The 25,709-nt window shown below is 44.7% G+C and overlaps 3 protein-coding genes and 1 long non-coding RNA gene across 4 annotated transcripts; 2 read left to right on the top strand and 2 right to left on the bottom strand.

The window, feature by feature from the left end:
• Positions 1 to 522: 522 nt before the first annotated feature.
• zgc:114119 (Mediator of RNA polymerase II transcription subunit 30-like) lies at positions 523 to 2,934 on the bottom strand. Its single transcript, XM_055055009.1, has 4 exons — positions 2,658 to 2,934; positions 2,048 to 2,206; positions 1,878 to 1,967; positions 523 to 808 (listed from the first exon to the last, which is right to left on the bottom strand). Exons 1-4 carry the CDS (start codon positions 2,805 to 2,807, stop codon positions 713 to 715), a joined length of 495 nt encoding a protein of 164 aa, XP_054910984.1. The 5' UTR covers positions 2,808 to 2,934; the 3' UTR covers positions 523 to 712.
• Positions 2,935 to 7,762: 4,828 nt separating this feature from the next.
• LOC129375747 (mucin-13-like) lies at positions 7,763 to 14,344 on the top strand. The gene is made up of 3 exons (XM_055055000.1): positions 7,763 to 7,874; positions 10,594 to 12,465; positions 13,262 to 14,344. Exons 1-2 carry the CDS (start codon positions 7,821 to 7,823, stop codon positions 11,158 to 11,160), a joined length of 621 nt encoding a protein of 206 aa, XP_054910975.1. The 5' UTR covers positions 7,763 to 7,820; the 3' UTR covers positions 11,161 to 12,465; positions 13,262 to 14,344.
• Positions 14,345 to 19,789: 5,445 nt separating this feature from the next.
• Positions 19,790 to 25,504, bottom strand: anxa14 (annexin A14). The gene is made up of 12 exons (XM_055054988.1): positions 25,393 to 25,504; positions 25,226 to 25,322; positions 25,062 to 25,150; positions 23,271 to 23,384; positions 23,099 to 23,189; positions 22,951 to 23,030; positions 22,483 to 22,521; positions 22,312 to 22,402; positions 22,152 to 22,247; positions 22,029 to 22,084; positions 20,110 to 20,217; positions 19,790 to 20,028 (listed from the first exon to the last, which is right to left on the bottom strand). Exons 1-12 carry the CDS (start codon positions 25,411 to 25,413, stop codon positions 19,969 to 19,971), a joined length of 942 nt encoding a protein of 313 aa, XP_054910963.1. The 5' UTR covers positions 25,414 to 25,504; the 3' UTR covers positions 19,790 to 19,968.
• On the top strand, positions 20,823 to 23,969 carry LOC129375758 (uncharacterized). The gene is made up of 3 exons (XR_008607667.1): positions 20,823 to 21,327; positions 21,965 to 23,501; positions 23,846 to 23,969. It is a non-coding gene; the product is annotated as an uncharacterized LOC129375758 (long non-coding RNA).
• Positions 25,505 to 25,709: the final 205 nt, after the last annotated feature.

The following is a 25,709-nucleotide window of genomic DNA, read 5'->3' on the forward strand; positions in this document are numbered from 1 at the left end:
TGCACCTTGATTCAGCTGATGAATCTGGGTTCTGGTCGGGTTTAGTGGGTTCTGGGCCGGAAGTCAACTTGGTGAATCGGACTCAACGAATCGTCGACTTGCTGCAGAGTGGGAGCAAACACGGGACGACGAGCAGCGCAGGTCCTGGGAATCCTGCTGGGATTAACAGGAATCCTGCTGGGATTAACGGGAATCCTGCTGGGATTAACGGGAATCCTGCTGGGATTAACGGGAATCCTGCTGGGATTAACGGGAATCCTGCTGGGATTAACGGGAATCCTGCTGGGATTAACGGGAATTCTGCTGGGATTAACGGGAATCCTGCTGGGATTAACGGGAATCCTGCTGGGATTAACGGGAATTCTGCTGGGATTAACGGGAATCCTGCTGGGATTAACGGGAATCCTGCTGGGATTAACGGGAATCCTGCTGGGATTAACGGGAATTCTGCTGGGATTAACGGGAATCCTGCTGGGATTAACGGGAATCCTGCTGGGATTAACAGAACTATGGAACAAACACTCAACATGTTAAAAAAGGTTTATTTCATACAAAAGCAGGTCAGTTTACAAAAACACAGAGACGCCTCCCAGTGAGGAAACAGACAGGAGAGCGGCGCCCCCTGCTGGCGCCAGCAGGAAGTGCAGCCAGCTCTGAACAAACTGAGTCACTAGCTGCCTGAGGAAGAGGAGGAGGAGGTCATGCATCTTCATCACTTCCTGAGGGTCAGCATGGCGTTGACGTCCCACAGCAGGTTCCTCATCTGGTCCATCAGAAACTTCATCTCCTGGTTCTTCTGACGGACTTTCTGTGGGCAGCAGAACATCTGGGTCAGAACCAGAACCATCTGAGCCGCGTTCTTTATTATTTGGGTATCCAGGTTGATAAAAACATACAAAATTACAAACATAAAAACAATGAATCGACTGATGATAAATTGTTCTTTGATTCTTTATTCGGTTAAAATTCGGTCCAATCTGTAAACTGCGTTCGCTCAGAACCGTTTCAGTGGCTCGGCCCCGTCCAGCAGGGGGCGCCGCTGGTTATCAAGGAGAGGAACCAGTTGATGCAGAATCAAAGATGGCGGCCATAACGGAATGGGAAAGAGAAACGGAGTGGTATGCAGAACGTTCTTTATGCGGTTCTGCTCAGAAATATAAAAACTGAACCAAGTCCTGAAGTTGAGCAGCAGCAAAAACTCCTGATGCGACGAAAGCAAAGCAGAAGGAACGACGGAGAAAAAGCCAAACTTCATCCAGTTCGGCGCCGACAACCGATCAATAACATCAATCACCTTTAGATTGATAATCAATAACCTGCATCTGTTCTCTGAATCAGTTGAAGGTCTGCTGCCGAGGCAGTGCTGCCCCCTGGAGGCGTCTGGAGGGACCTGCATCATCACCGACCTGGACTTTATCAATCAATGATATTGATCAATCAATCAATATCATTGAAAAGCCGCCGCTTTGACAAACACTGCAAACAATTGAACTGAACTGCAGACTGCGCAGAATGATTACTATAATTATGATTATTATATTTTTAAATATCATTTTGGTTACAGAAACTTCAGAATCGGTTTTTCTTTGAAATGTTTTCTGGCTCCAGTGTCACATTGTCTTTAGAAATTAAAAGTTTTCTTGGTCTTGCATTATTATGCCACCGTTATAAATAATAATAATAATTCATTATTATATTAAAATATTTTATGTTTGTTGGAAATGGTTCCAAACTGACATTATTATCATTGATCACAATCATTTCTGGGCATTTCATCGTCCAGCATCGTTTGTTGGGCCGCTAACATGAACAGAACCAGAACCCGTCCAGAACTCAGAGGATCAGAACCGTGAACAGCAGGTAACTGGGCTTCTCACCTCCAGAACCTCCTGGCGCTCCTGGACGACGGCCGGGCTGCAGGGCTCCGATCGGACCGGAACCAGCTCCTCTCCGGCGTACGGGACGAGCTGAACACACACAACCGCACGGATCGGATCGGATCCTAATAGATACCGCTGTTAGAACCCGGGTCCGGCTCGGCCCTCACCTCTGTCGGCGCCTCCTGGAGGTCAGAGGTCATCTCCACGCAGCGCTCGTACAGCAGCCGCAGCTTCCTGAAGAGCAGGGCGAGCTGCCGCAGGTGTTCCTGCAGCTTCCCGAACCGGTCCTGGTACACGGCGTGGCTCTGGGTCACTCCGTTCGGGAGCTGGGTCACACACAGGCAGATGTCAGAACCAGAACCGGAGCTGGACCAGTCAGGAACATTTTTTTTCCATTTAAGCTGGAAAGTCTGTTTTTATTTTTAACTGAAAAATCAAAGACCAAATTACTTCAAATAAACTAAAAATAAACAGAAACCACAAGGTGCCCTTCCAGCCCCCGACACCAAAATGCCTGTGTACGCCCCTGGTTCCGACCCGTTCACCGGTTCCGACCCGGAAAAAGTATAATAAACAATCAAAAACGCAAACTTCTTTTTTGCATTTTTCTGCTTTAGTTTCATTTCTGAATCTGGATCAGGTTCGGAGGAATCTCCTCTGGATCACCGAGGTTCCTCCGAACCTCCCGGACCTGAAACGGGCTCAGGTCGGGTTTCAGGTTCTCCAGAACCCCGGTAATCCCGCCCGGTCCATCACGACACACCTGCGGCTTCTGACCTGCGTGGCGCGCGTGATCTGGAAGATCTCCATGGTGCGCGTGACGATGTCCTGCACGGTCTCCTGGCCGATCCTGCAGAGGAACACCGGGGAGATCTCCCGCAGCGCCCCGGGCGGAGGCTGCTGCTGCTGCGGGGGCGGCGCCGCCATCAGGCCGGGGCAGGAAGTGACCGCGGGGCCGATTAACCTCTGGGCGGCTGGAGTTTGATACCAGACGCTCCTCTGCTCATTTAAACCCACCGATCCTCCGCTCTGCTCACCGCGGGCTCGTTGCGTCACTTCCGGCTGCTGGCGGGGAGCCTCAAATTCATATACTGCCCCCCGCCGGTGGAGCCTGGTCATTACAGCCAGCTCACTGGGGATGACGTCACCAAGCCAGGTGGAGAAACAGGTTAGTCTGATCTCAGCATAATAAATGAATTCCTCTGGACTCACATTCAACCTACCGGAAGCTGAATGCTGGACTCTGTCCACCAGAGGGCGTCAGAGTCCAGATTTTAATCTCTTTATTTTTCTGTGTGAAGATGAGACCATAAACCTGCTGATTAGAAAGTTTATAATTAACTAGAATAATTTATTTTTGAATCAAATTATGGGATGCCTTTTTTAGTATCCTGCAAAAATTTATCATAAAAGAAAAACATGGGTAAATTTTTCAAAGGAACATTTTCACCTTGTTTATTCATTTCTAAATGTCACAGTTTCAAATTGTTTTTAATATTTAAATCAGAGCTAAATATTTAGCTCCAAACTAAATGTTTAGTTTGGAGCAAAAATATGTAGTCAGTAAACTAAATACTCAATGTGTAGCATTGAAAGAAGAGATGAAAGAAGAGATGAAAGAAGAGATGAAAGAAGAGATGGAGGATGTTGGTGGATCTTATCCAGCATCACGGTGGATCAGGAAGCGCCTCACAGTTTCCACCCAGCATGTAAATATCAGCTGCGTTTGCATGAGCTCCGGTTTCCAAGGATATATGAGGGACATCTGAGTCACGACAGCATAAATTTGATCAAACGTAAGACATCAGTCACATTTACATCTACACCATTTACTGTGTAGATTCACAAGGATTTTTAACTCTTTTAATTATTAGATTTCTCAAAGCAATATTTATATGCATTTGGTTGGTTTTATTAATTTATCTGGTTAAAAAACATTTAAATTATAAAATCTCTTCACTTGGAGTAAATCTCCTGCAGCTGGTTTATGTTGTTTGTTATGTTTTACTGTTTTATTTGTGTAACACTGTAATGTTAGATAAATCTGTGTTACCAGAAACTGAGAGGTCGTGGGTGGAGAAAAAGTAGGACAATGAGCGGGAATAGCGTAGCGGTCCAGACTTTTATTCAACCATCTTGCCAGAACCCAAAACAAAACAAAATTCCCCAGAACCTCCGGGGGAGGGGCCAGCCAGAAAACAACATAGTGACTCCTCTTAAAGGCGCAGTACAACTCCTTAACATCTTTAGTAAACAACTGATCTTCTATAGAAACCTATTACATGAAAAGTAAAAATAAATCATCTTACATTTGTTTCTTTTAAAATTAAAATGATTCAGTCAGACATACAGAATTTATAAAGTGGACTCCAACAAGCCACACCAAACTGTTCCGGGCCAAATGCAGAAGTTGAGATTATGACAAGGTTTCAGGAAGAGGCAGGTCAACAGAATACAGACCCAAGTGAATACAAAGGAGTTGTTCCTGCACACTGTCGCCACATGCTTGTTGGGATTTCCTCATAGAAAATCTTTCTGTTAGCACCAGGAAGAATTCATTAAATTAATTACATAAACTTTAACACGTTAAAATGAACACAATCAGTTAAATTTTTCATGGCCAACCTGGAACCTTTGTATTAGTGTGTTTCTGGTACGACTGTAAATCTGTCGCACACTCTTTGCTCGGCAGTTTTCCCGTTCAGGAAAAAGCGGCTCGTCGTTTCCGGTCTGTTGAAAATGGCACTGGGTCTTTGCAGGGTTTGTCCAAAGAAACATTAATGATGAATATGGATCAGAAGCTCCAACAACAATCTGGAGAAAAGATTTAAGATGTTCGCCTCGTCATACATTCACAGATACGAAGGTGAGTTTTACTTTCTTTCAACTTTGTGGCTAACATTAGCTTTAGCTTATTGTGGCTAACATTAGCTTGAGCTCATGCCAGTAGGCAACATTCTTGGACATTTGTTTTGTGCTAAATATGCTATTTATTTATTTACTGATCCGGAGTGAAGTGAAAGCTGGAAACTTTGCTGTGCAGCGTTAGCTTTAGCTGGTAGCCGCCATCTTCCTAATTTGGAAATCCATAAAAACTTAAAAGCTCACATGTTAAGAAGACAACAAAGTGCATAGAGTTTACGTCTGAAATACGACTTTGTCTTTTCTAGTTGTGATGGTAACTCAAAGCGGAAGAGAAAAAGCTGCATTTCGCTCATGGAGATGTGACGTCAGCGCTGTGCGTGACTGGTTCCACTGGTTCCACTGGTCTCACTGGTCTCACTGGTTCCACTGGTCTCACTGGTCTCACTGGTCTCACTGGTGAGCCCAGTGAGACCAGTGGTCCCACTGGTCTCACTGGTCCCACTGGTCTCACTGGTCCCACTGGTCTCACTGGTCTGACTGGTCCCACTGGTCTCACTGGTCTCACTGGTCCCACTGGTCTCACTGGTCTGACTGGTCCCACTGGTCTCACTGGTCTCACTGGTCCCACTGGTCCCACTGGTCTCACTGGTCTCACTGGTTCCACTGGTCTCACTGGTCCCACTGGTTCCACTGGTCTCACTGGTCCCACTGGTCTCACTGGGTTTCATATCTGCATCTAGGCAATCTGATTGGACGCTGGAAAAGACTGCTGTTGTCTTCAAACTGTGCTAAAAGCGGTTAGCCTATCAGCTATGCTAGGCTAAAATAGCATCTCAACGCTAAACATGTTGCTAATGCTAAGATAGAGTCAATTTATAAAGAAGCTGAACTTTATTCCAATCTGAAAAAAATGATAAAAATCTTTCTTGTTGAGCTCATATGACTATAAATAGGATTTCTGAATTAAAAGTCTTGCTTTTATTAAAATGTAATTAATTTATTACAGTTCATGTTATGAACTGCACTGAACAATTTAGTTCCCACTGGCAATTTTTCAAAATTTATATAAAAAAATTATGTGTTTGCTACGAAATGGATTCTATATAATTGGATGGTTTCTGTTGAAAATGATTCACAACATGAATCTAAAGCTCAGATCAGTTCTGATGAAATGAGATAAACATCCCATAAACAACAAGAAAGTGTCATAAAGCAAATGTCAGGCCTGCGATGAGGAAACGCTGCGGCGGCTCAGCAGGAAGTTCAGCTGAGATTAAAGAGGATTAAACAGAAAACAAACAGGAAGGACCAGCATCTAAACACAGAAGAAACCGATAAACAGATGAAATAAAAATGGCTGCTGCTTCCTCTCTGCTCTGTTTAGTGTTACCATGGCAACTAAACCAGTGAAACCAGTGCTGCAGGGCAGACTGGGCTCCCTGCAGCGTTATCTGTGCCGCAGCAGGAAACACGCTGCAGCTGATAAACGCCACAAAGAGCAGCTTGTCTCCCAGAGCAGAATAGCCAACCTTTCTGTTTCTGCGACCTCTGACCTTTAGGTGAGGCCCGCACGCCTGACCTGGAGCTCCGGCCTGGAACTAAACCCAGCAGGGGCAGCAGGCTGGAAGCTGTTTGCTTTTTAAGGAGATGAAATTGTTCCCCAGATAAACTTTCTCTCAGCCTGGGAGAGAAAGTTTGGTGGAGGAAAGACAGTTTGCTGTTTGATCAAATCTTCTTTTTCTTTTGACTTTAAAAGTCTTGAATAAAAACAAAGAAAATATATTCAAATATATAAAAGTTGTTTTTTTCCTTGTGGAACATTTTCCTGTTGGCTTTTTGAAACATAAATGTTTTATAGTGAAAAATATGCAATAGAAAAACACAAGTGGTCGAAAATTTCTCATCAATTTTTAATTCTCTTTCAAGAACAAATAATTAATTCTTCAAGGAAACAAAAACGAATGTTTCAAAGCAGAATGTTTTATTTTTTTTAACTTTTTGACATTTAAAGAGAAAAACAATGAGTTCAGAGTGGAAACAAGAACTGAGAGGAAAACTGAACAGAACAGGAACCATTTCTGATCCATAAACCAAAACATCACATTTCTGATCCACAATCAATCAATCAATCAATCAAGTTTTATTAGTATAGCACATTTCAGCAGCAAGGCATTTCAAAGTGCTTTACATCATAAACACAAAGTCATATAATAAACAACACATTGTTACATATTACATTTCTAATAAAACTAATCAGCTGGTTTTTAGTTGAGATTTAAAGGAAGTCAGGGTTTCTGCTGTTTTACAGTTTTCTGGAAGTTTGTTCCAGATGTTTGGTGCATAGATGCTGAAAGCTGCTTCTCCTCTCTTGGTTCTGGTTCTGGATGCAGAGCAGAACCAGAACCAGAACCTGAGAGTCTGGAAGGTTGATACAACAACAGCAGATCTTTGATGTATTGTGGTGCTAAACCGTTCAGTGATTTATAAACTAACAACAGTATTTTAAAATCTATTCTTTGAGCTACAGGGAGCCAGTGGAGGGACTTTAAAACTGGTGTTATGTCTCTATCTTCCTGGTTCTAGTGAGAACAGGAGCAGCAGCTTCTGGATCAGCAGCTTCTGGATCAGCAGCTTCTGGATCAGCAGCTTCTGGATCAGCAGCTTCTGGATCAGCTGCAGCTGTTTGATTTGTTGGTCAGGCCTGTGAAGACGCTGTTACAATAATCAATGCGATCAATCAATTTTTTAGTTGTAATTGAAGCTGTAAACCGAAACATCAATCAGGAAAATGTTTCATTTCTGGCTGATTTCTATGATTTTCTGCCTGTTTTTATTCATGTCAGTCTGTATTTAAAGCGTCTCTAGAAGACTGAAGGCTGCAGCAGCCTTCAGTCTGAATCGGGTCAGTGAAGTGCGAGGTTCTGTTTCATGAACAGAACCAGGTTCTGGGTAATTTCTCCTGCAGGAAGTGAGTCTGTGAGAGCAGAAGTTGTTATCAGCTGTTATCAGCTGCTCAGGTATAAAATCTGAGCCGGACCGAGAGGAGGGGACAGACACACGGACGAACCGGGCAGGATGGAGAGATCCCAGGTGCTGGTTCTGGTCGTCATGTTCCTGAGCTGCACTCAGGTAAGGAACCAGAACGGGCCGGCCCGCAGGAACCAGAACAGACGCAGCATTTGGTTCAGCAGCTTATAAACATGGCGACATTCAAATGCAGAGAAAAGCAGATTTCCATGCAGCGCCGGCTGCAGCTGCTCCGGGTTTTATGGTTTCAGGTTCTGATGGGTCAGCCGTGTCCGGGTCAGTTAGCCTGCCCAGAGCCCGGTTCTGCTGGGCGTAGCCTGGACTTTAACTGGACCGTCACCAGAACGTGACTCCCTGCAGGTCAGATAGAAACAGTTTATGAAGCTACACTGCAAAAAATGAACAGCAACAATTTTAGTTATTCAGTTTTTCATAAGAGAAACAACAAAAGTTAATTTTTCAGAATCAGATTTTAACCATCTTATTAAAAATGTCACAACAACAATTTAGCTATAAACACTTTAAACATAATATTTAGTTAACAAGCAGATATTTGACTTCAAATTAAACATTTAGTTACAAACAATAAAGTTATGGACGGGTTGGGTCCAGATCCCAGATCCAATCAGGCGGAACCAGTAATCAGAACCAGTAGAACCAGTGAACCACCTGCTGGAAGGTTCTGCTTCAGCCAGGAAATAAACCCGATCAGATCAGAGAAGGAAGCTGCAGCTGGTTCTGGTTCTGGTAAAATTATTTAGATGAAATGGAGCCATGATGCCGTTGCACTGAGGCATCATGGGAAAACGACGGTTTGCCTCAGTTTTACTGGAATAACTGGTACATTCATGAAGATTGAAACTGAGCTTCAGGCCAGAGGGAGACAGTTCAGGGTCAGAGGTCATGTTCAGGTTCAGGTTCTGGTTGAGCAGAAAAAAGCCTGACACCTGCAGGTGGAGGAGGGAAATGGTTTTATTCTGGATGTGTTTTGATCGGCTGGGAAACGTCAGATCAGTCTGACCTCAGCGTGATGAAGAACGTTTTTATTCATCCAAGTTAAGGAAAAATGAAATATTAAGGAACTGAACAAGCTGCTATATCTCGCCAAGAAGTTACTTATAAATTAGCTCCGACTTATTTCAAGTTAACTGAAATGTTGGCACTAGAAGCTAGACCAAAGATGATTTTGTTTTTGCAGTGTATAAAACCACACACACATCATGAGACATAGAGCCTGCACTGTAAAACAGACGAGTTAGAATAATTCCGACAGCAGCGAGTCCTATGGTGATTTATTTGTGCTACTTGCTACATTTTGACTGCTGACAAATTGGTGCCCAACATGGAGGGCCCAACACGGGGGGCCCAACACGGGGGCCGGAGATCAGGCCGGAGACGCTCCTGCAGGGCAGCAGGAGGAAAAAACACGAAGCTGAGATTGAAGCAGACAGGATGACGTCTGCAGGAAACGCAGATCAACGACCGCAGCCTCATGCAAAGTTCCTTAATGTGTTCATGGCTCATGGAACAACTGATGCTTCTGCTTTGCATACACACACACACACACACACACACACACACACACACACACACACACACACACACACACACACACACACACACCCACACACACACACACACACACACCCCACACACACACACACACACAAACACACACAGACACACACACATACACAGACACACAGACACACACACACACGCGCGCACACACACACACGCACGCACACACAGACACACACACAGACACACACACACATAGACACACACACACAGACACGCACGCACACACACACGCGCACACACAGACACACACACACACACACACATAGACACACACACAGACACGCACGCACACACACACGCGCACACACAGACACACACATAGACACACACACACACAGACACACACACACACACACACACAGACACACACACAGACACACACAGACACACACACACACACACACAGACACACACACACAGACACACACACACAGACACACACACACACGCACGCACACACAGACACACACACAGACACACACACACACACGCACACACACACAGACACACACACACACAGACACACACCCACACACACGCGCGCACACACACGCACACACACACACACGCACGCACGCACGCACACACACACACACACACACACACACAGATTCTGGCCTGGAGGCTCAGACAGGAAGCTCTGTTTGTTCTCTGGTTCTGATCCAAATCAAGTCAAGTTTATTTGTTTAGTCCAGGGTATCAAACTCCAGACCTCAAGCTGTCCTGCAGTTTTTCGATGTGCTTCAGGTACAAAACTCAGGAATGAAATGGTTTAATCTCCTGCTCCTGGTTCTCCAGAGCCTCAATGACCTAATTACTGTTCAGCTGCAGCAGAGGCTCAGCTACAGGCTGCAGGACATCGACCCACCAGGACCGGATGTTGACTCCCTGGTTTAGAACATTTCAGCAAAAATGTGACACAGAACCAGATTATGAGACGAGAAAAACATTTGACCAATTCAGTTGATTTTATTATTAATTACCAACTAAAATGGTTAATTAAGAGACTAAATATTTATCTTCAAACTAAATATTGTTTTGTCTGTTTTCTGGAAGTTTGTTCCTGATTATTTTAGTTGTCAGATCTTTGATCTCTGAGCTGCAGTGTTCCAGGAGTTCCAGGAGCTCCAGGTGTTCCAGGAGTTCCAGGAGTTCCAGGAGTTCCAGGTGTTCCAGGTGTTCCAGGAGTTCCAGGTGTTCCAGGTTGGTTCTCACCCTGCCTCTTCTCCCTCTTTAGGCTCAGGTCTCCATCTCCTCCACCGTTGTCCTGGCGACCACCCTGACCTCTGACACCACAGGGACTGATACGACCCTCCAGGCTGCACCTGCCACGCTGCAGCTCAGCAGCGGCACCCCCTCCAACACCGCCACCCCCAAGACGGACGTCCAGCCTTCAGCTACAACCCAAACCCCAGTGGCTCCCACCCAGAGCTCCTCCCCCACCAGCACCTCACCCACCTCCTCCACCCGGCCCTCTAACACCACCACCCCCCAGACGGACGTCCAGCCATCTGCAACTTCCCAGACCCCAGCGGCTCCCAGCCAGAGCCCCCCTGGTGCCGGTGGCCCCACCAACTCCTCCACCCAGCCCGCCAACACCGCCACCCCCCAGGCAGACGTCCAGCCTTCAGCGATGACCCAAACCCCAGCGGCTCCCAGCCAGAGCGCCCCTGGCGGCGGTGCGACGCCCCTGACCTCTGCCCCCCCCACAGCGGGGTCGGGCTGCGTGTCTGCAGGCCGCAGGCTGCAGCTGCTGCTGTTGTCTGCGGCCTGCATGCTGCTGCAGCGCGCCGCTCACACCTGAACCTCTGGGCTCAGCGGTGAGGTGCTGCAGGCGCTGAGCTCTCCTCCTCTATCCAATATAAACAATCAGAAATGATCTGAACTTCTGTTTTTATGAGCAATAAAACATTAACGGGTTCTGCTCGTGTTTTTCCTGAACTGAAAGTCCAACCGGCCGCTGCGCTCCGCTCCGCTGCAGCTGATGGAAACTAAACCCTGATACTGATTTACATCCTGATTTTAAAAGGAAAACAGCTTTTATTTAAAGAACAACACATGCAAATCCAGCTGTGTGCAGAGGACAGGCAGGATTAAACCACCTGGAAAAACATGAGCAATATCCACAACCCAACAGCCGTTCATACGAAGGAAACCCAGATTATTAAAGGTTCACTCATAAAATCTGTCTAATCCAGAAACATCAAACCTGGTCCACATTAACCAGACAGGACTTATTTTCTGGGTATAAAATATTTACAGTCTCACATCATTCAGCTGCTCGGCTAAATGATCAAACTTTAAAATCAGATCTTTCCAGATTCAGATTTCCTGATTAAATCGGTTTGATCAGCAGTTCCTCCGTTCAGCCTGAACTCAGAGCTGCAGAACCTGAGGAAACATTAAAAACCATAAAACTGTTTATTCATCTAATGTTGAATTTAAAATCTTTTGGAGATAAATTATTTCTGATTGATTGATTTATAATAAACCCTGAAAGTAGCAGAGAGACAGAAGATGAAACATTTCCTTGTTTTTTATATTTTCCTTACATGTAAAATAAATGTTACTGTAAATATTTCTTTCACTGTTTGCACTTTCTTGCAGATGGAATTTCCTGATTTGTAAAACTGATACCAAACTATGCTCAGCTTTTCTCTTTTTAATTCTTAAGTTTTTGAATAAAAGTTCTCATAAATAATTAATTTCTGTGATATTCTGACTTTATAATTGCATTTCAAACTAAACCCATGTCTTCAGCCAGGAGTAAAACTGCCCGCTGGTTTCTGGGTCTGTCGTTGTGCTGCACATCTTTATTTTCCAATAAAATGTTTCCCTAAGAGGAGGCGGCGGCTCCCGCTATTCTGGATTTCATCCGGCCCTGCGGGACGTTTTGCATTCGGCGGGAGGAGACTGAGACCTCCCTGAATGGAAACAGGCATCAGGTGAACGTCGCGCCATAAAAGACTCCCGTCTGGAAAATTTGCCCCATTTGTTGCGCGTTGGGCAGGAAGACAGAGCGTTAGCATCGACGGTCAGCATGAAGATGTGGGAGCTGCTGCCTCTGGCCCTGCTGGGGGCCAGCATCTGCTGGACGAGCTCAGTGCAGGTAAAACACCGACACGGATCCCACCTGCAGCACAAACACAGACACTGATCCCACCTGCAGCACAAACACAGACACTGATCCCACCTGCAGCACAAACACAGACACTGATCCCACCTGCAGCACAAACATAGACACTGATCCCACCTGCAGCACAAACACAGACACTGATCCCACCTGCAGCACAAACATAGACACTGATCCCACCTGCAGCACAAACACAGACACTGATCCCACCTGCAGCACAAACATAGACACTGATCCCACCTGCAGCACAAACACAGACACTGATCCCACCTGCAGCACAAACACAGACACTGATCCCACCTGCAGCACAAACACAGACACTGATCCCACCTGCAGCACAAACACAGACACTGATCCCACCTGCAGCACAAACACATTCTCTGCTGCAGCATCTCACACTGAACCTGCAGGCTGCAACAGGGCTCCTTTTAAAACTGGTTGTTTGGTTTTACACTCACAAAAAGATTGTTTCTAAAATGATTCAGCTTTAAATTATTTCTTTAATTAGAAAAAGGAAACTTGGGTAAAATTAAACCCGACATGACGAGCAGAAAATCACCTGAGCTTCAGATCATCAAGGTTTCCATCCTGTAGCCAATCAGAGCCATCGATTGTTGCTGCTGGGACATCAGGGAACATGAGGGGGAACATCAGGGAACATGTCCACTTTTAAGCCTGCGTTTGGGTCAAATGTCTTCTCAGGGACACGCCGAGTGCGTCTCCGCTGAATTCAGGTCAAAATGGCGTCCTGACTGTCTCTGTCCTCCATCAGGGAACAAGTCCTTCAGCTGCAGCGGTGACAGGAAACACCACCTCAGCCTGGACCACCACCAACCCCGCTGTCACTGGCCAAGATAACAGCACCAGCAGCAACAACGGCAAAGGCAAGCCCACCGTCAGCACCAACTCCACCGGCCCCAACAGCACCAGCAGTGGGAGCAGTGGGAGCAGTGGGAACAGTGGGAGCAGCAGCACCACAACCCAACCACAGAAGGGAAACTCAGCAGGTGGAATCAGCAGCTTCTCCTCCTTTGGGCTGCTGCTCTGCTCCATCATGGTCCAGCTCAGCTGGAGCTGCTAGGCTGATTGTTTAGGCAGGGCTGGACGATAAGCTGAAAAATGTATCACGATAGAAGCATTTCACAGTATCAACAATTATGGATTTTTAAAGACATATCTAAAATATTGCCATTTATCCGGTTTTCACTTGACGCCATTGGTTTTTACCTTTTCAGCAGTTATGAGGAACGGTAACAAAACCTGAAACTGCTGCTGCGCAAGTTACTCAACAGGTTGTTGCTGGGCAACCAAAGAGCGAGTGAATCAGTTGATCCCACCAGCCTAGCTGAGCTAGCTGTGAAAGGCTAAGCGCTATCCTCTGCCTACATCTCCCAGAATGCCATGCAGATTTCTGTGAAATTATTGAATGATGTTACATATATTGATATTGATGACGTGTGTATCGCGGTATATGAGGTTATTGATTTATTGCCCAGCCCTGGGTTTAGGACAGATTCAGGTTAATCAGCAGTAGGTCAGAGCTTCTGTCCACCTGAGGTCTCAGGTATGCAGCAGCGGCAGCAGCAGGTGGAGCTCCTCCAGTCGTCTCCATCACCTACTGTTGTTTTATTCTGCAGTTTCCTTTGACTAAAACCACATGAAGCTTCGACTCGTTAAACGAGTCACATGGTGGCGGTTAGTGTTGAGTTTTAAGTCTGTTATCTATAAATTCTCAGTAAATTTGTGAATTTAAGCTGATCACTCATAGAAAATGTTTTCTGTAATGTGTGAAATCTATATTTATGACATGGATACAATGTTTTAAGGTAAAAGTAGAATAAATAAAATTTTAAAAATAAAAATTTTGCCTGTTGTTGATTCTGTACCTAAATGTGGCAAAGATTAATGAGAAACACTAAGTTCCTACAGCACCTGAACACAACAACAATCAGAACATGAACTACTCCTGTCCTGCACATCATCATCACATCATTCCTGGTTCTTAATTAAATGGTTTGATTAATCAGCTGACCTTCAGCTATAGGGAACAGCGACCCCTGCTGGCTGAGCTGCACAGTCACAGAATAACAATCATTTGGGTTTGTCAGTCTTTCATTAAAGCATAAAAAACAAATAAGTGGAACTTCATACACCATCATATTCATTCATTAATAAGTCACAGTTTCAAAATAAACATTTGTTCTGCACTAAATCATTCATAAATCATTACATTTATTATATCGTTTTTGTAATTGAAACACAATTAAAGATCATAATGATTTTTTCCATCTGAGCTCCAGATCAGATTAGCAGTAAATGTAAATCTCTCCATATTTCTCATGTTGCATCATTTTATCAGTAAATATCACATTTATTCTGTGCTTGGTTCTTGTATTATTTGTTGAATGTATTAATCTCTGAATGTGTTGGTAAATTATAAGTTATTTCTAACACCAGTTTTCTGTCAGTGAATTTACTTGACCTTTGACCTGCTCCAGGAACAGTTCTGTTTTCTGTAAAATGGGAATTTTTCTTCTTCTGTGAAGTTAAATATTGAAGAATTGAGCAGCGTTTGTGAAAATCTGAGCAAACATTTAACTGATGTGTCAGCAGGAAGCAGCAGGACCTGCTGAGGCCCACCAGGAGTCAGCGGCCAGGTAAACACAGACCCCGCCCTGTCAGGCAGGGGCGGGGCCACACCTGGACAGGTGAGCGAGAACACTGTCACCCCCTGCTGGCAGAGCTACAACACTGACAGGAAGTTGAATCTCCAGCCCAGTTTCCTTCTCTTATCAGTCAAATTCACTCCTGTTAGCATAATATTCCAATTAGGAAGGGAAACACAGCAACAGCTGGACATGAGCAAGCATGTGGCGACAGTGGGAAGGACCAGGACACGGAACCTCATCCTGGGTTTCATGAAGAATAATAACAATGTTTATGAAACTGAGGAGTGACTTCCTGGAGACTCTGAACAGATGTTGAACAGAACATTAATCTCTGAGTTTATTCTGGTGGTTCTGGTGGTACCAGATGACACCAGAACCACCAAGCTGTGATTCAGAACCAGCGCATCAATCATGGGGTCTCTGACCTTCATTCAAAAGGGATCAACTGATAATAATAATCAGTGATAATCGCGGTTCTGGTGGTTTTCTGGTTCTGGAAGTGTTTGCACTGAATCTTCCCTCCAGCTGAACCTCAGCACCGGCCCATATTCTACAGAAGCGGACATTTGTTCTGTGTGTGTTTGCTAATATTAACAGGGTGCACGTTATGAGCCATGAAACTGTGGACCATATTTATTACCTGGTTGTATGTTAGACCCAGCAGCTGATTCACGCTTTGAGGAAGTTCCTGGTCTACAGTTTTCCAGGTGGTCAATGATCCACCTGAAGGAATGAATCACCTCTTTCACCTTCAGGCGCCTCATGCAAACATCATGCCGGATCAGCACCGGATAAAAATTAAACTATTTCTCAATAACACAAGGAGGGGCGAATATTTTCAGAAACTATAAACTGATAAAAATGTGCTGTTGACTGAGTTTTATGAAGAAACTCAAGATGAACGTGTTTCTGTTGAACGGTTTGATCGGTCAATAATCTCCTGAACTCATGCAGAGGTGGAGGCTCTGTTTCAAACAACTTCCTGCTTCCACATTCAGGTCCTCAAACATCTACTCTCCTCCCTCTGAGATCACATCGTATAAAAACAGAGGTTCCTCTCTCCTCCTCAGTTCAGGTTCCACCGAAGCTTTCAGGTGAACTTCTCCGGGTTTTTGCACCATGAAGATGTCGACTCTGGTCCTCTGCTGTCTGCTTCTGCAGGTATCTGTTCACCATACTAATCAATGGAGACGCTTTTGCTTCTTAGCCAGGGAGTTTCCACTTGTTTGGATGCATTTTCTTTTACTTAATGATAAATTCATCATTTAAAATTCATATTTTTTGTAATCAGATAATCTTTGTTTGCCAATGTGAAATATTTCATCACAATAACAGATCCGATGTGTAAGGGGGTAAATACCTTTTCACTGCATTCTCCATGGCAAAATTCTTGTAATATATGTGGGAGCAGACGTTGACAAGAGTGGACCCAAGAACAGAGCCTTGAGGAACTCCCCTCAGAGCAGAACTCTGACATAATGTTCCCAATCACTAGAAAGGCTGTTATTGGTTGGTCCTCAGCCATTTGTCATTTCAGCGGATGGCTTCAACAATGTTTCAGAACTCAGCCAGGTGAGTTTCAGAACTCAGCCAGGTGAGTTTCAGAACTCAGCCAGGTGAGTTTCAGAGCTCAGCCAGGTGAGTTTCAGAACTCAGCCAGGTGAGTTTCAGAGCTCAGCCAGGTGAGTTTCAGAGCTCAGCCAGGTGAGTTTCAGAGCTCAGCCAGGTGAGTTTCAGAACTCAGCCAGGTGAGTTTCAGAGCTCAGCCAGGTGAGTTTCAGAGCTCAGCCAGGTGAGTTTCAGAGCTCAGCCAGGTGAGTTTCAGAGCTCAGCCAGGTGAGTTTCAGAACTCAGCCAGGTGAGTTTCAAAACTCAGCCAGGTGAGTTTCAAAACTCAGCCAGGTGAGTTTCAGACTGACCTTCATACAGCCTGATCTGCTGATTTTTACCTGAAAACCTGACAGCAAGAAGTGCTTCAGGTCCAGACAGGACAGTTGTCTTATGTCTGACTCCTATAATTTTTATTTTATTAATATTTATCATCTTCAAAGCAAACAATCAAAACATTTCTTACTTCCTCACTGAGTCAAATATTCCTGCGGATCAGTCGAGTCTTTATCTCTGTTTTGAATAATTAACACCTAGATCAGTGTTATTACCGAATGATATCAGAAGAAAGCAAAACAGAAGCTTTAAACTTCTCAGGTTCTTATCAGACATTGTAGTTGGTTTGTCCTAGGAGGAAAAATCAGATCTTCTTTAGGATCTTGGCAAAGTGGAGCCCCATCTAATAAAATTCCAGACACAACGGTGACCTCTACAAGGAGGTCAGCCGACCTTGAAACACTCCAGAACCTTCAGTAGCACTAACTGACGGGTCAAACTAACAGATACATGTGGGGCTTCATGTTTACCTTTTTTTTTTATTAATGACATCTGGGTATTCTGTGAGTTCACTGACTTCTAACAATGATCAAACCAATTCTCTGTGCAGGTGTACCCAAAATCTGGAGCAGCAACTCCATCAATAACTGTATCAATAACTTCACCAACAACCCCACCCACGTCTTCACCAACAACCCCATCAAACTCTTCACCAACAACCCCATCCAACTCTTCAACAACCCCATACAATTCTTCAACAACCCCATCCACGACTTCACCAACAACCCCATCAAACTCTTCACCAACCCCATCCAACTCTTCAACAACCCCATCCAACTCTTCACCAACAACCCCATCCAACTCTTCACCAACAACCCCATCCAACTCTTCAACAACCCATCCAACTCTTCAACAACCCATCAAACTCTTCACCAACAACCCCATCAACTCTTCACCAACAACCCATCCAACTCTTCAACAACCCCATCCACGACTTCACCAACAACCCCATCAAACTCTTCACCAACAACCCCATCAACTCTTCAACAACCCCATCCAACTCTTCAACAACCCCATCAAACTCTTCACCAACAACCCCATCAACTCTTCACCAACAACCCCATCAAACTCTTCAACAACCCCATCCAGGTCTTCACCAACAACCCCATCAAACTCTTCAACAACCCCATCCACGTCTTCACCAACAACCCCATCAAACTCTTCAACAACCCCATCAAACTCTTCACCAACAACCCCATCAAACTCTTCAACAACCCATCAAACTCTTCAACACCCCATCAAACTCTTCACCAACAACCCCATCAAACTCTTCACCAACAACCCCATCCAACTCTTCAACAACCCCATCCACGACTTCACCAACAACCCCATCAAACTCTTCACCAACAACCCCATCAAACTCTTCAACAACCCCATCCAACTCTTCAACAACCCCATCAAACTCTTCACCAACAACCCCATCAAACTCTTCAACAAACCCATCAAACTCTTCACCAACAACCCCATCAAACTCTTCAACAACCCCTTCCAACTCTTCAACAACCCCATCCAACTCTTCACCAACAACCCCATCAAACTCTTCAACAACCCCATCCACGTCTTCACCAACAACCCCATCAAACTCTTCACCAACAACCCCATCCAACTCTTCAACAACCCCATCCACGACTTCACCAACAACCCCATCAAACTCTTCACCAACAACCCCATCAAACTCTTCACCAACAACCCCATCAAACTCTTCAACAACCCCATCCAACTCTTCAACAACCCCATCAAACTCTTCACCAACAACCCCATCAAACTCTTCAACAACCCCATCAAACTCTTCACCAACAACCCCATCAAACTCTTCAACAACCCCATCAAACTCTTCACCAACAACCCCATCAAACTCTTCAACAACCCCATCCAGGTCTTCACCAACAACCCCATCAAACTCTTCACCAACAACCCCATCAAACTCTTCAACAACCCCATCCAACTCTTCAACAACCCCATCAAACTCTTCACCAACAACCCCATCAAACTCTTCAACAACCCCATCAAACTCTTCACCAACAACCCCATCCAACTCTTCAACAACCCCATCCAACTCTTCAACAACCCCATCAAACTCTTCACCAACAACCCCATCAAACTCTTCAACAACCCCATCCACGTCTTCACCAACAACCCCATCAAACTCTTCAACAACCCCATCCACGTCTTCACCAACAACCCCATCAAACTCTTCAACAACCCCATCCAAGTCTTCACCAACAACCCCATCAAACTCTTCAACAACCCCATCAAACTCTTCAACAACCCCATCAAATTCTTCAACAACCCCATCCAAGTCTTCGCCATCATCCAGCTCAGTCATCAAAACTCCCATCCCCTTAACTTCTTTGAATGGCTGTTTTGGCTTCAGAGCTCCTCTGCTGCTTTCTGCAGCTCCTCTCCTGCTCTACTTGTTCTTCCTGTGAACCTCAAACATCATCAAACCAAATTTCCTGAAATGTCAGAAGCAGAACCACAGATATGATTTGTTCTTTATCGTCTAACCTTCTAACCCCGAATCTTAAAATAAGGATTTAAAGATTTAATTTTTATCATTCTGAATTAATTGATGAGAGTAATTCTGTCAGCTTGTGTTTAACTGTACATGCTCACATATTAATGCTTGTTCTTATGGTTCTGCTCAGATTTGAGTAAATAAAAGAAGGTCACGCTGCCAGTCCTGCTGTTTGTTTGCATGTTTAAGTTTTAATAAGTTCTGTCTTCATGTCACACATTAAAACAAAGAACCACAGTGTGCCAGCAGCACAAAGTGGTAAAAGTTAATAAGTTATAGAGGAAAGTCAGAAACGTCATTAATATGAAAAAAAGATGTGAAATACAAACACAGGAGAGGCAGTTCTGTTTAATCTTCAGACCGACAGATGGCCTGCAGAGCCAGCAGCTGCTCCCCTTTAAAATGTTTCTGAAGGACAATCAGAGAACAATCAGGTTATTGAAGGTGGCAGGTGATGCAGCGCAGGTAATGCAGCAACATGAGTCCAACCTGCAGAGTGGAGTATAGAGATGATCCGCTGAGCCTGAGGAACGCTGCGCGGATTGGCAGCAGGTCCTCCTCGCTATGGGACACCATGATGCCCTGAACCAGCGACGTCTGCAGAGGGAAAACCGTCAGGGATCCATCCGGTCAGCAACCTGTCTGACTGCAGCAACCTGCAGCAACCTGCAGCAACCTGCCTGACATCAATTTCTTCTGATTTGAAGAAGGTCAGGGAGCAGCTTCGCTCAGCTTCTGCCTCATTTTAGTTTAATAACAGATGTGCCTAATATGTTCATCAAAACCTGCAGCAGTCAGAGGGTGTACTTACTAAATTAAAATGAATTTATTTTTAAACAACTGAATCCAGAAACATGATATGAGGGGCTAATATTTCATCTGCAGTAAGCTGAGATCAGTCCGATTTATAATCATTACAGCAGAAAGTCGCCTCACACACATCAGGTTTTAATTTACAGAATTATTGAATCTTCATGCAGCATTTTGGTCCAGCAGAAGCAGCTGCAGTCACTCTGAAATATTCATGTTTCTAAAAATATTAAATGGCCTGAAACCATCCGCCTGATTTCTAGAGGTTAAAATGAATCAGCCTGCGACAGACTGGCGACCTGTCCAGGTGACCCCGCATCTCGCCCTTCAGAGGCACCAACCAGAAACTCCCGGTCCCACTCGGGATAAGGGTGCACAGAAGGATGGATGGATGGAAAATGAATCAGCAGAATTAGTCCTGGACCTGGTCCCATTATTTTATATTTTTGTTTGTCTGGTTACATATATATTTTTTAAATATTTAGTCAGGTGTTTGGGTCAATTTTTCAGCACTACCTGCTTGTGTGAAAATATGTAGCAGTAGTGTTGCTTTTTCCTGAATAAAATCTTTGCTTCCTGGATTTACAGGACGTTACTTGGGTCTGCGCAGGCAGAGAAACAAGTTAGCGCGTAAAGAAAGAACATCGGTTTGCGGTGGCCCGAATCGGTACCAAAGCGATTCAAATCGGGAAACGGGTTGCGAGGTCTGGTCGTCTACGTGTTCGGGTGTGTTTTGTGACACTTTGACCAGGTCGCTGTGCCGTTATGTCGGAAGAGGGAACAGCCGAGGCGCGGCTAGCTAACGCTAGGGCTAACGCCGACCCCCAGCTGAGGTCCGGGCCTGTAATGAGCGCATCTTCTGGAACATTCATCAGCTCTAGATGAAGGCAGACACTGGTAGGTTATGTCACTAAATAGTAACTAATGGTAGTCCAGCTCCGCAGTGTTTAAATAGAGATTTTGAAAGGAAAAAGTGCTAATGACCACAGTAACGGCCATACGTTTTACGCGGGGCTAAGTGTTAGCTATACATGCTAATAAAGTTGGAAGTGGAAGGGAGAGGAGTCAAAGATTTTACTCCAGTCAGAGTATACATTTTTTAGCCCATTAAGAGTATAAAGTTATCATCTAAGATATTACTTAAGTAAAAGTAAAGTATTTAGTAAAAAAGCTGCTTTAGTACTTTTTTACTAAATACTTGTACTGTTTAAAACCCCTGGTTTAATATTTTACATTGATGTGATTGGACAGAAAGAAAGGTTTGCAAAGTGTGGTATTTTAAAGACTAAAATGAAAAATAGAATTACAAAATAACACAAAGACAGAAGAAACATTTCTTTTTTCCAGTACAACTGGTACATTAGTAAATGTGTTAATGTTTAACCTGTCCTTTCATATAAAGGGTTTGGTACATCTTCTTAAACACTAAATGTTTCACAGGCTCAGAAAATAGAAAATATTACAAAATCAAAGCTGGTGTACAAACAAGAGCTCTCACTTCAACATTAACTGTGGGTGTGTGTTTCATTTTTAGTTGAGATGTGCCCTTTGCCCTCATTACCGGGCTGTGTGTGGGTGTTGACCAGTCATTGTCTCACCTTCATGGTGAGCAGTCTCTGGGCGAAGTAGACCTCTGGGTTCTGGATGCACTGAACTGTTCCAACACAAACACAGAACCATGAGGAGCCAACCAATCAGCAAACCTCTCACCTGGGACTCACCTAAAACTCTCAGGCCGAGCCGGAAGTCTCCAGAGAAGTGTTTCTCCACCAGCTGATCCACAGCCTGCCCCGTCTCCAGCTCCAGCTCCATCAGCACTGCCAGACGTTCACAGTGAGCATCTCAGCGCCACCTGCAGGCCGCAGCTGGTCACTTACTCACCTTTATCCAGGTGATCCGAGTCTCTGGACGTCAGGATGTTGATCCAGGGTCCGGCTTCTGCTTTCTTCCCACTGAGAGATGCAGCGAGAGCCTGGGAACATAGGGGAGCAGAGCTGGAGCTCAGGGAGATGGAGTGGAAATGATCCGGACTGCATGAGGAGCAAAAAATACCTGAACGTCTCTCTGGACAGAGCCCACAGTAACGGCTTTCTGTTGGGACAAAATGGAGGACAAAACGACACGCTTCATCCTCCTGCTGGGACTAAAACAGTTTTATGCACATTATTCAGATTAATTCCAACTAAAGATGGGCTGTAGATGTCTTTGCACAAAAATCCAGAAAACAATTTGCTCTAAATTAACCAGAAGATTTTTTTGTGCCTCAGCCTCCGTCCTGCCCCAAGCCAAAATGTTAAACCTTAAAGCGTGTCATCCAGCAGAGGGCGCCGCTGATCCATGTGTTCAATACAGCTGACACAAAATAATGTTAAAATAATATATATATTTTTTTAATTCAGCAAATTCTGAAAACTTTAGTCCTTTTTGGGAAGACGGTCGTCCCTTTGAAAACACTGGATCAGAAGAAAATGGCCGCTTTACATCAATGTACTAATTGATGATATTGAGCAGGTTTCCTACATTCAGCAGAGCCACAACCAGCCGGGCGAAGTCTCCACTGGTTTCTGCTTTCAGCTCCTTCTCCAGATCCTTCTTATACACTGAAATCAGAGAACCAGCATCAGAACCGAACCGGGCCTGATTATAGCAGCAAGACCCAGAGACTCACTCTGACTGTAGACGGCAGCCACTTCCTGCAGCGTCTTCCTGGAGCGGGAACACAGGATCTCCAGCAGCGTTTCCTCATCGGTGCCCAGACCCTGCAGACACACGGACCGGATGAGAACCGCACGAGAACCCCGACGGTGCGGGTGAACTCCCGACCGGACCCGGAGGCTCACCGCCATGGCCGCCTTCAGCCGCTGGGCCTCCAGCTGCTCCGGCGTCATCACCAGCTGCAGCAGCAGCTCCTCCAGGTCTCCGGACAGAACCTTCTTCAGAGCAGCGCTCAGATCCTGCAGCAACACAGAAACACCTGAAGGCCCTCAGCAGCTCCCTGGGTCTCCAGAACCAGAACCGGCCCCGGGTTCTGGCTCACTAAAGGGTCAGAAGGTCATTCTCTAGAGAAGAAGGTTAGTCCCAGGATAATTAAAAAATATGTAAATGAATGCGAAACATTTACTAAAAAGTAAATCAGTAATAAAAATAAATGACAGAAAGAAAAAGAATCAAATAAAAATGTAAATATTAAGAAATATTCTTTTTATGTAAAAAGAAAGAATAAAATAATAATAAAAAACTTAATATTGGTAAAAACAATGTAATTAAAGTTAAAAAATTAAATACCAAAATAAACACTTTAAAAAGATAATTTTAATTGTGTATCAGAAAAGCTTAAATGAAAACTGCAGGATTAGTAATATTTGTATTGAATCAGAATGAAAGATTAAAACTGATTTTCAGTTTTGTCCCGTAGGACTCGGCGTGTTTCTCAGCCTGCTGTCCGGTTAAAGCTGAGGTCTTCTGTCCTCAGCTTTAACGCTGCAGGCAGGAGCTCAGACATCAGGACGGGTGTGATGAGAGGAGGCCACAGAACAGGAAGGTTGGCGGTTCAATACCCCGCTGAGCTCCTTCTGCAAACACAGGCGTGTTCACTCATGTTTGATCAGCAAACACAAAGTTCAGGGATCAAAGTGCAGCAGTGACCCGGAGAGACATGTCGAGTAACAGGGAGGCTCCATCGTCATTCATTCATTCACTCCTCTCTTCCGAGGCGTCGCAGCGTTTGTGTTTTTTCACTGTGAGATGGTTCATATGTTCATGCAGTTTTGCTCTAAAACTTGAATCCTCTCTTTGTTCCACTAATCTGATTAATCAGTGAAACATCAGTGATGTATGATGTGAGAGCATATATCAATGTAAACAAACTTTAAGTTCTCACACTCTGTTCCTCATGTATGGAACACAGAGAAGGCCAAAAATGTCATGTCGTTTATATATAAATATGTTCCTAACGCAAGAGCAACTGCATTCACAATATAAATCGACGGCAAACTGCCGATTCATCCAATCAGCATCCATTTCTTGGATGAAAAAGAACCAATCACAAGCAGCGAGTCAAAATACTCCAGGAAGTGACAGAAATAAAACATACTAAACTTGATGTTATCGTCATGGTAACGCATTCTGCTGGGTGATAAATTGTTATTGAGATAAATGATAATATTGAGACCATTTTCCAGTAACAAATGGGATAATAATATAATAACACTTTCTCAAAGATCAGTAAACTAAATTATAATGAACATTTAAAGTTGAACTAGAAGACCTTTCAAAATAAACAAAACAGCAGAAATAAGAAATGAAATTAATCATTAGTCTCTGTAAGCAAAATTATCCTTTGAAAAAATGGTGATTTCAGACCAAAGAACCAGACTAAAAACTTTTATCATCCAGTTTTGGTAGAAACAGAAAAAAAGAAATCGATAAATCAAGCAAATGTAAATTATTGAGCTTGTTTTAATTTATCACGTGATTAATTGATTTATTTTATTAAGCAGGACAAATACGTTTACTTTGTGCATTTCAGGGAACATTCCTGTATTTCTTTCGCTGCTATGTGATGTGATGCTTGTTTCCTTTCTTCCCCTGAACGTTTGGGAACCTTCCTGCTCTACTTCCTGTCTGCGTACCTGCTTGGTTTTGTCCTGGAAGCTCTGGGCGACGGCTTGTCTCTGGGCGTTGTTGCGGTTGGTCAGGATCCTCACCAGCACCACCATGTCTGAACAAAGTCCACAAACGTCAGCCTCCCGGGTCGGAGCGGGTCAGGGGAACTCCGCTCTGACCCGCCCCCTACCTTTCCTCTCCAGCGCCGTCTGGATGTCTGCCGCGTCTCGGTCCGGGTGGAAGTTGGGGAAGGGTCGGATGGTGCCCAGCGTCCCCCACCACATGTCCTGAGGAGACAGAGGGAGAGATTAACGTCGTCTCCACGTCGGGTCAGAGACGGGTTCTGGTGTTACTCACTGAGGAGAAGTTTTCATCCATGGATCAACTTGAACAGAACCAGCATCAGAACCTTTAGTTCTTTGAAGCCTCAGCTCCTGTCCTCAATGTATCCTCTCACCTGAAACTGGACGTCTTTCTGCTGTCCGGGATCCAAGACACACCTGCTGCAGGAACTCCTGACCAATCACAGCTCAGCTTTCTGTGAGTGTCAGCAGCGCGTTGGTCCGTGTGAGGACTCCCGGCTGGAAAACGATCTGCTCCGGGATGAACAGGAATCCTGACGGGCCGGTTCTGAGCAGGAAGTGATGTCGCCGTTAGCTGCAGATGTCCAATGG

Source organism: Poeciliopsis prolifica, unplaced genomic scaffold (genome assembly GCF_027474105.1).
Source record: "Poeciliopsis prolifica strain line A6 unplaced genomic scaffold, Auburn_PproV2 SCAFFOLD041, whole genome shotgun sequence".
NCBI classification, from domain to species: domain Eukaryota; kingdom Metazoa; phylum Chordata; class Actinopteri; order Cyprinodontiformes; family Poeciliidae; genus Poeciliopsis; species Poeciliopsis prolifica.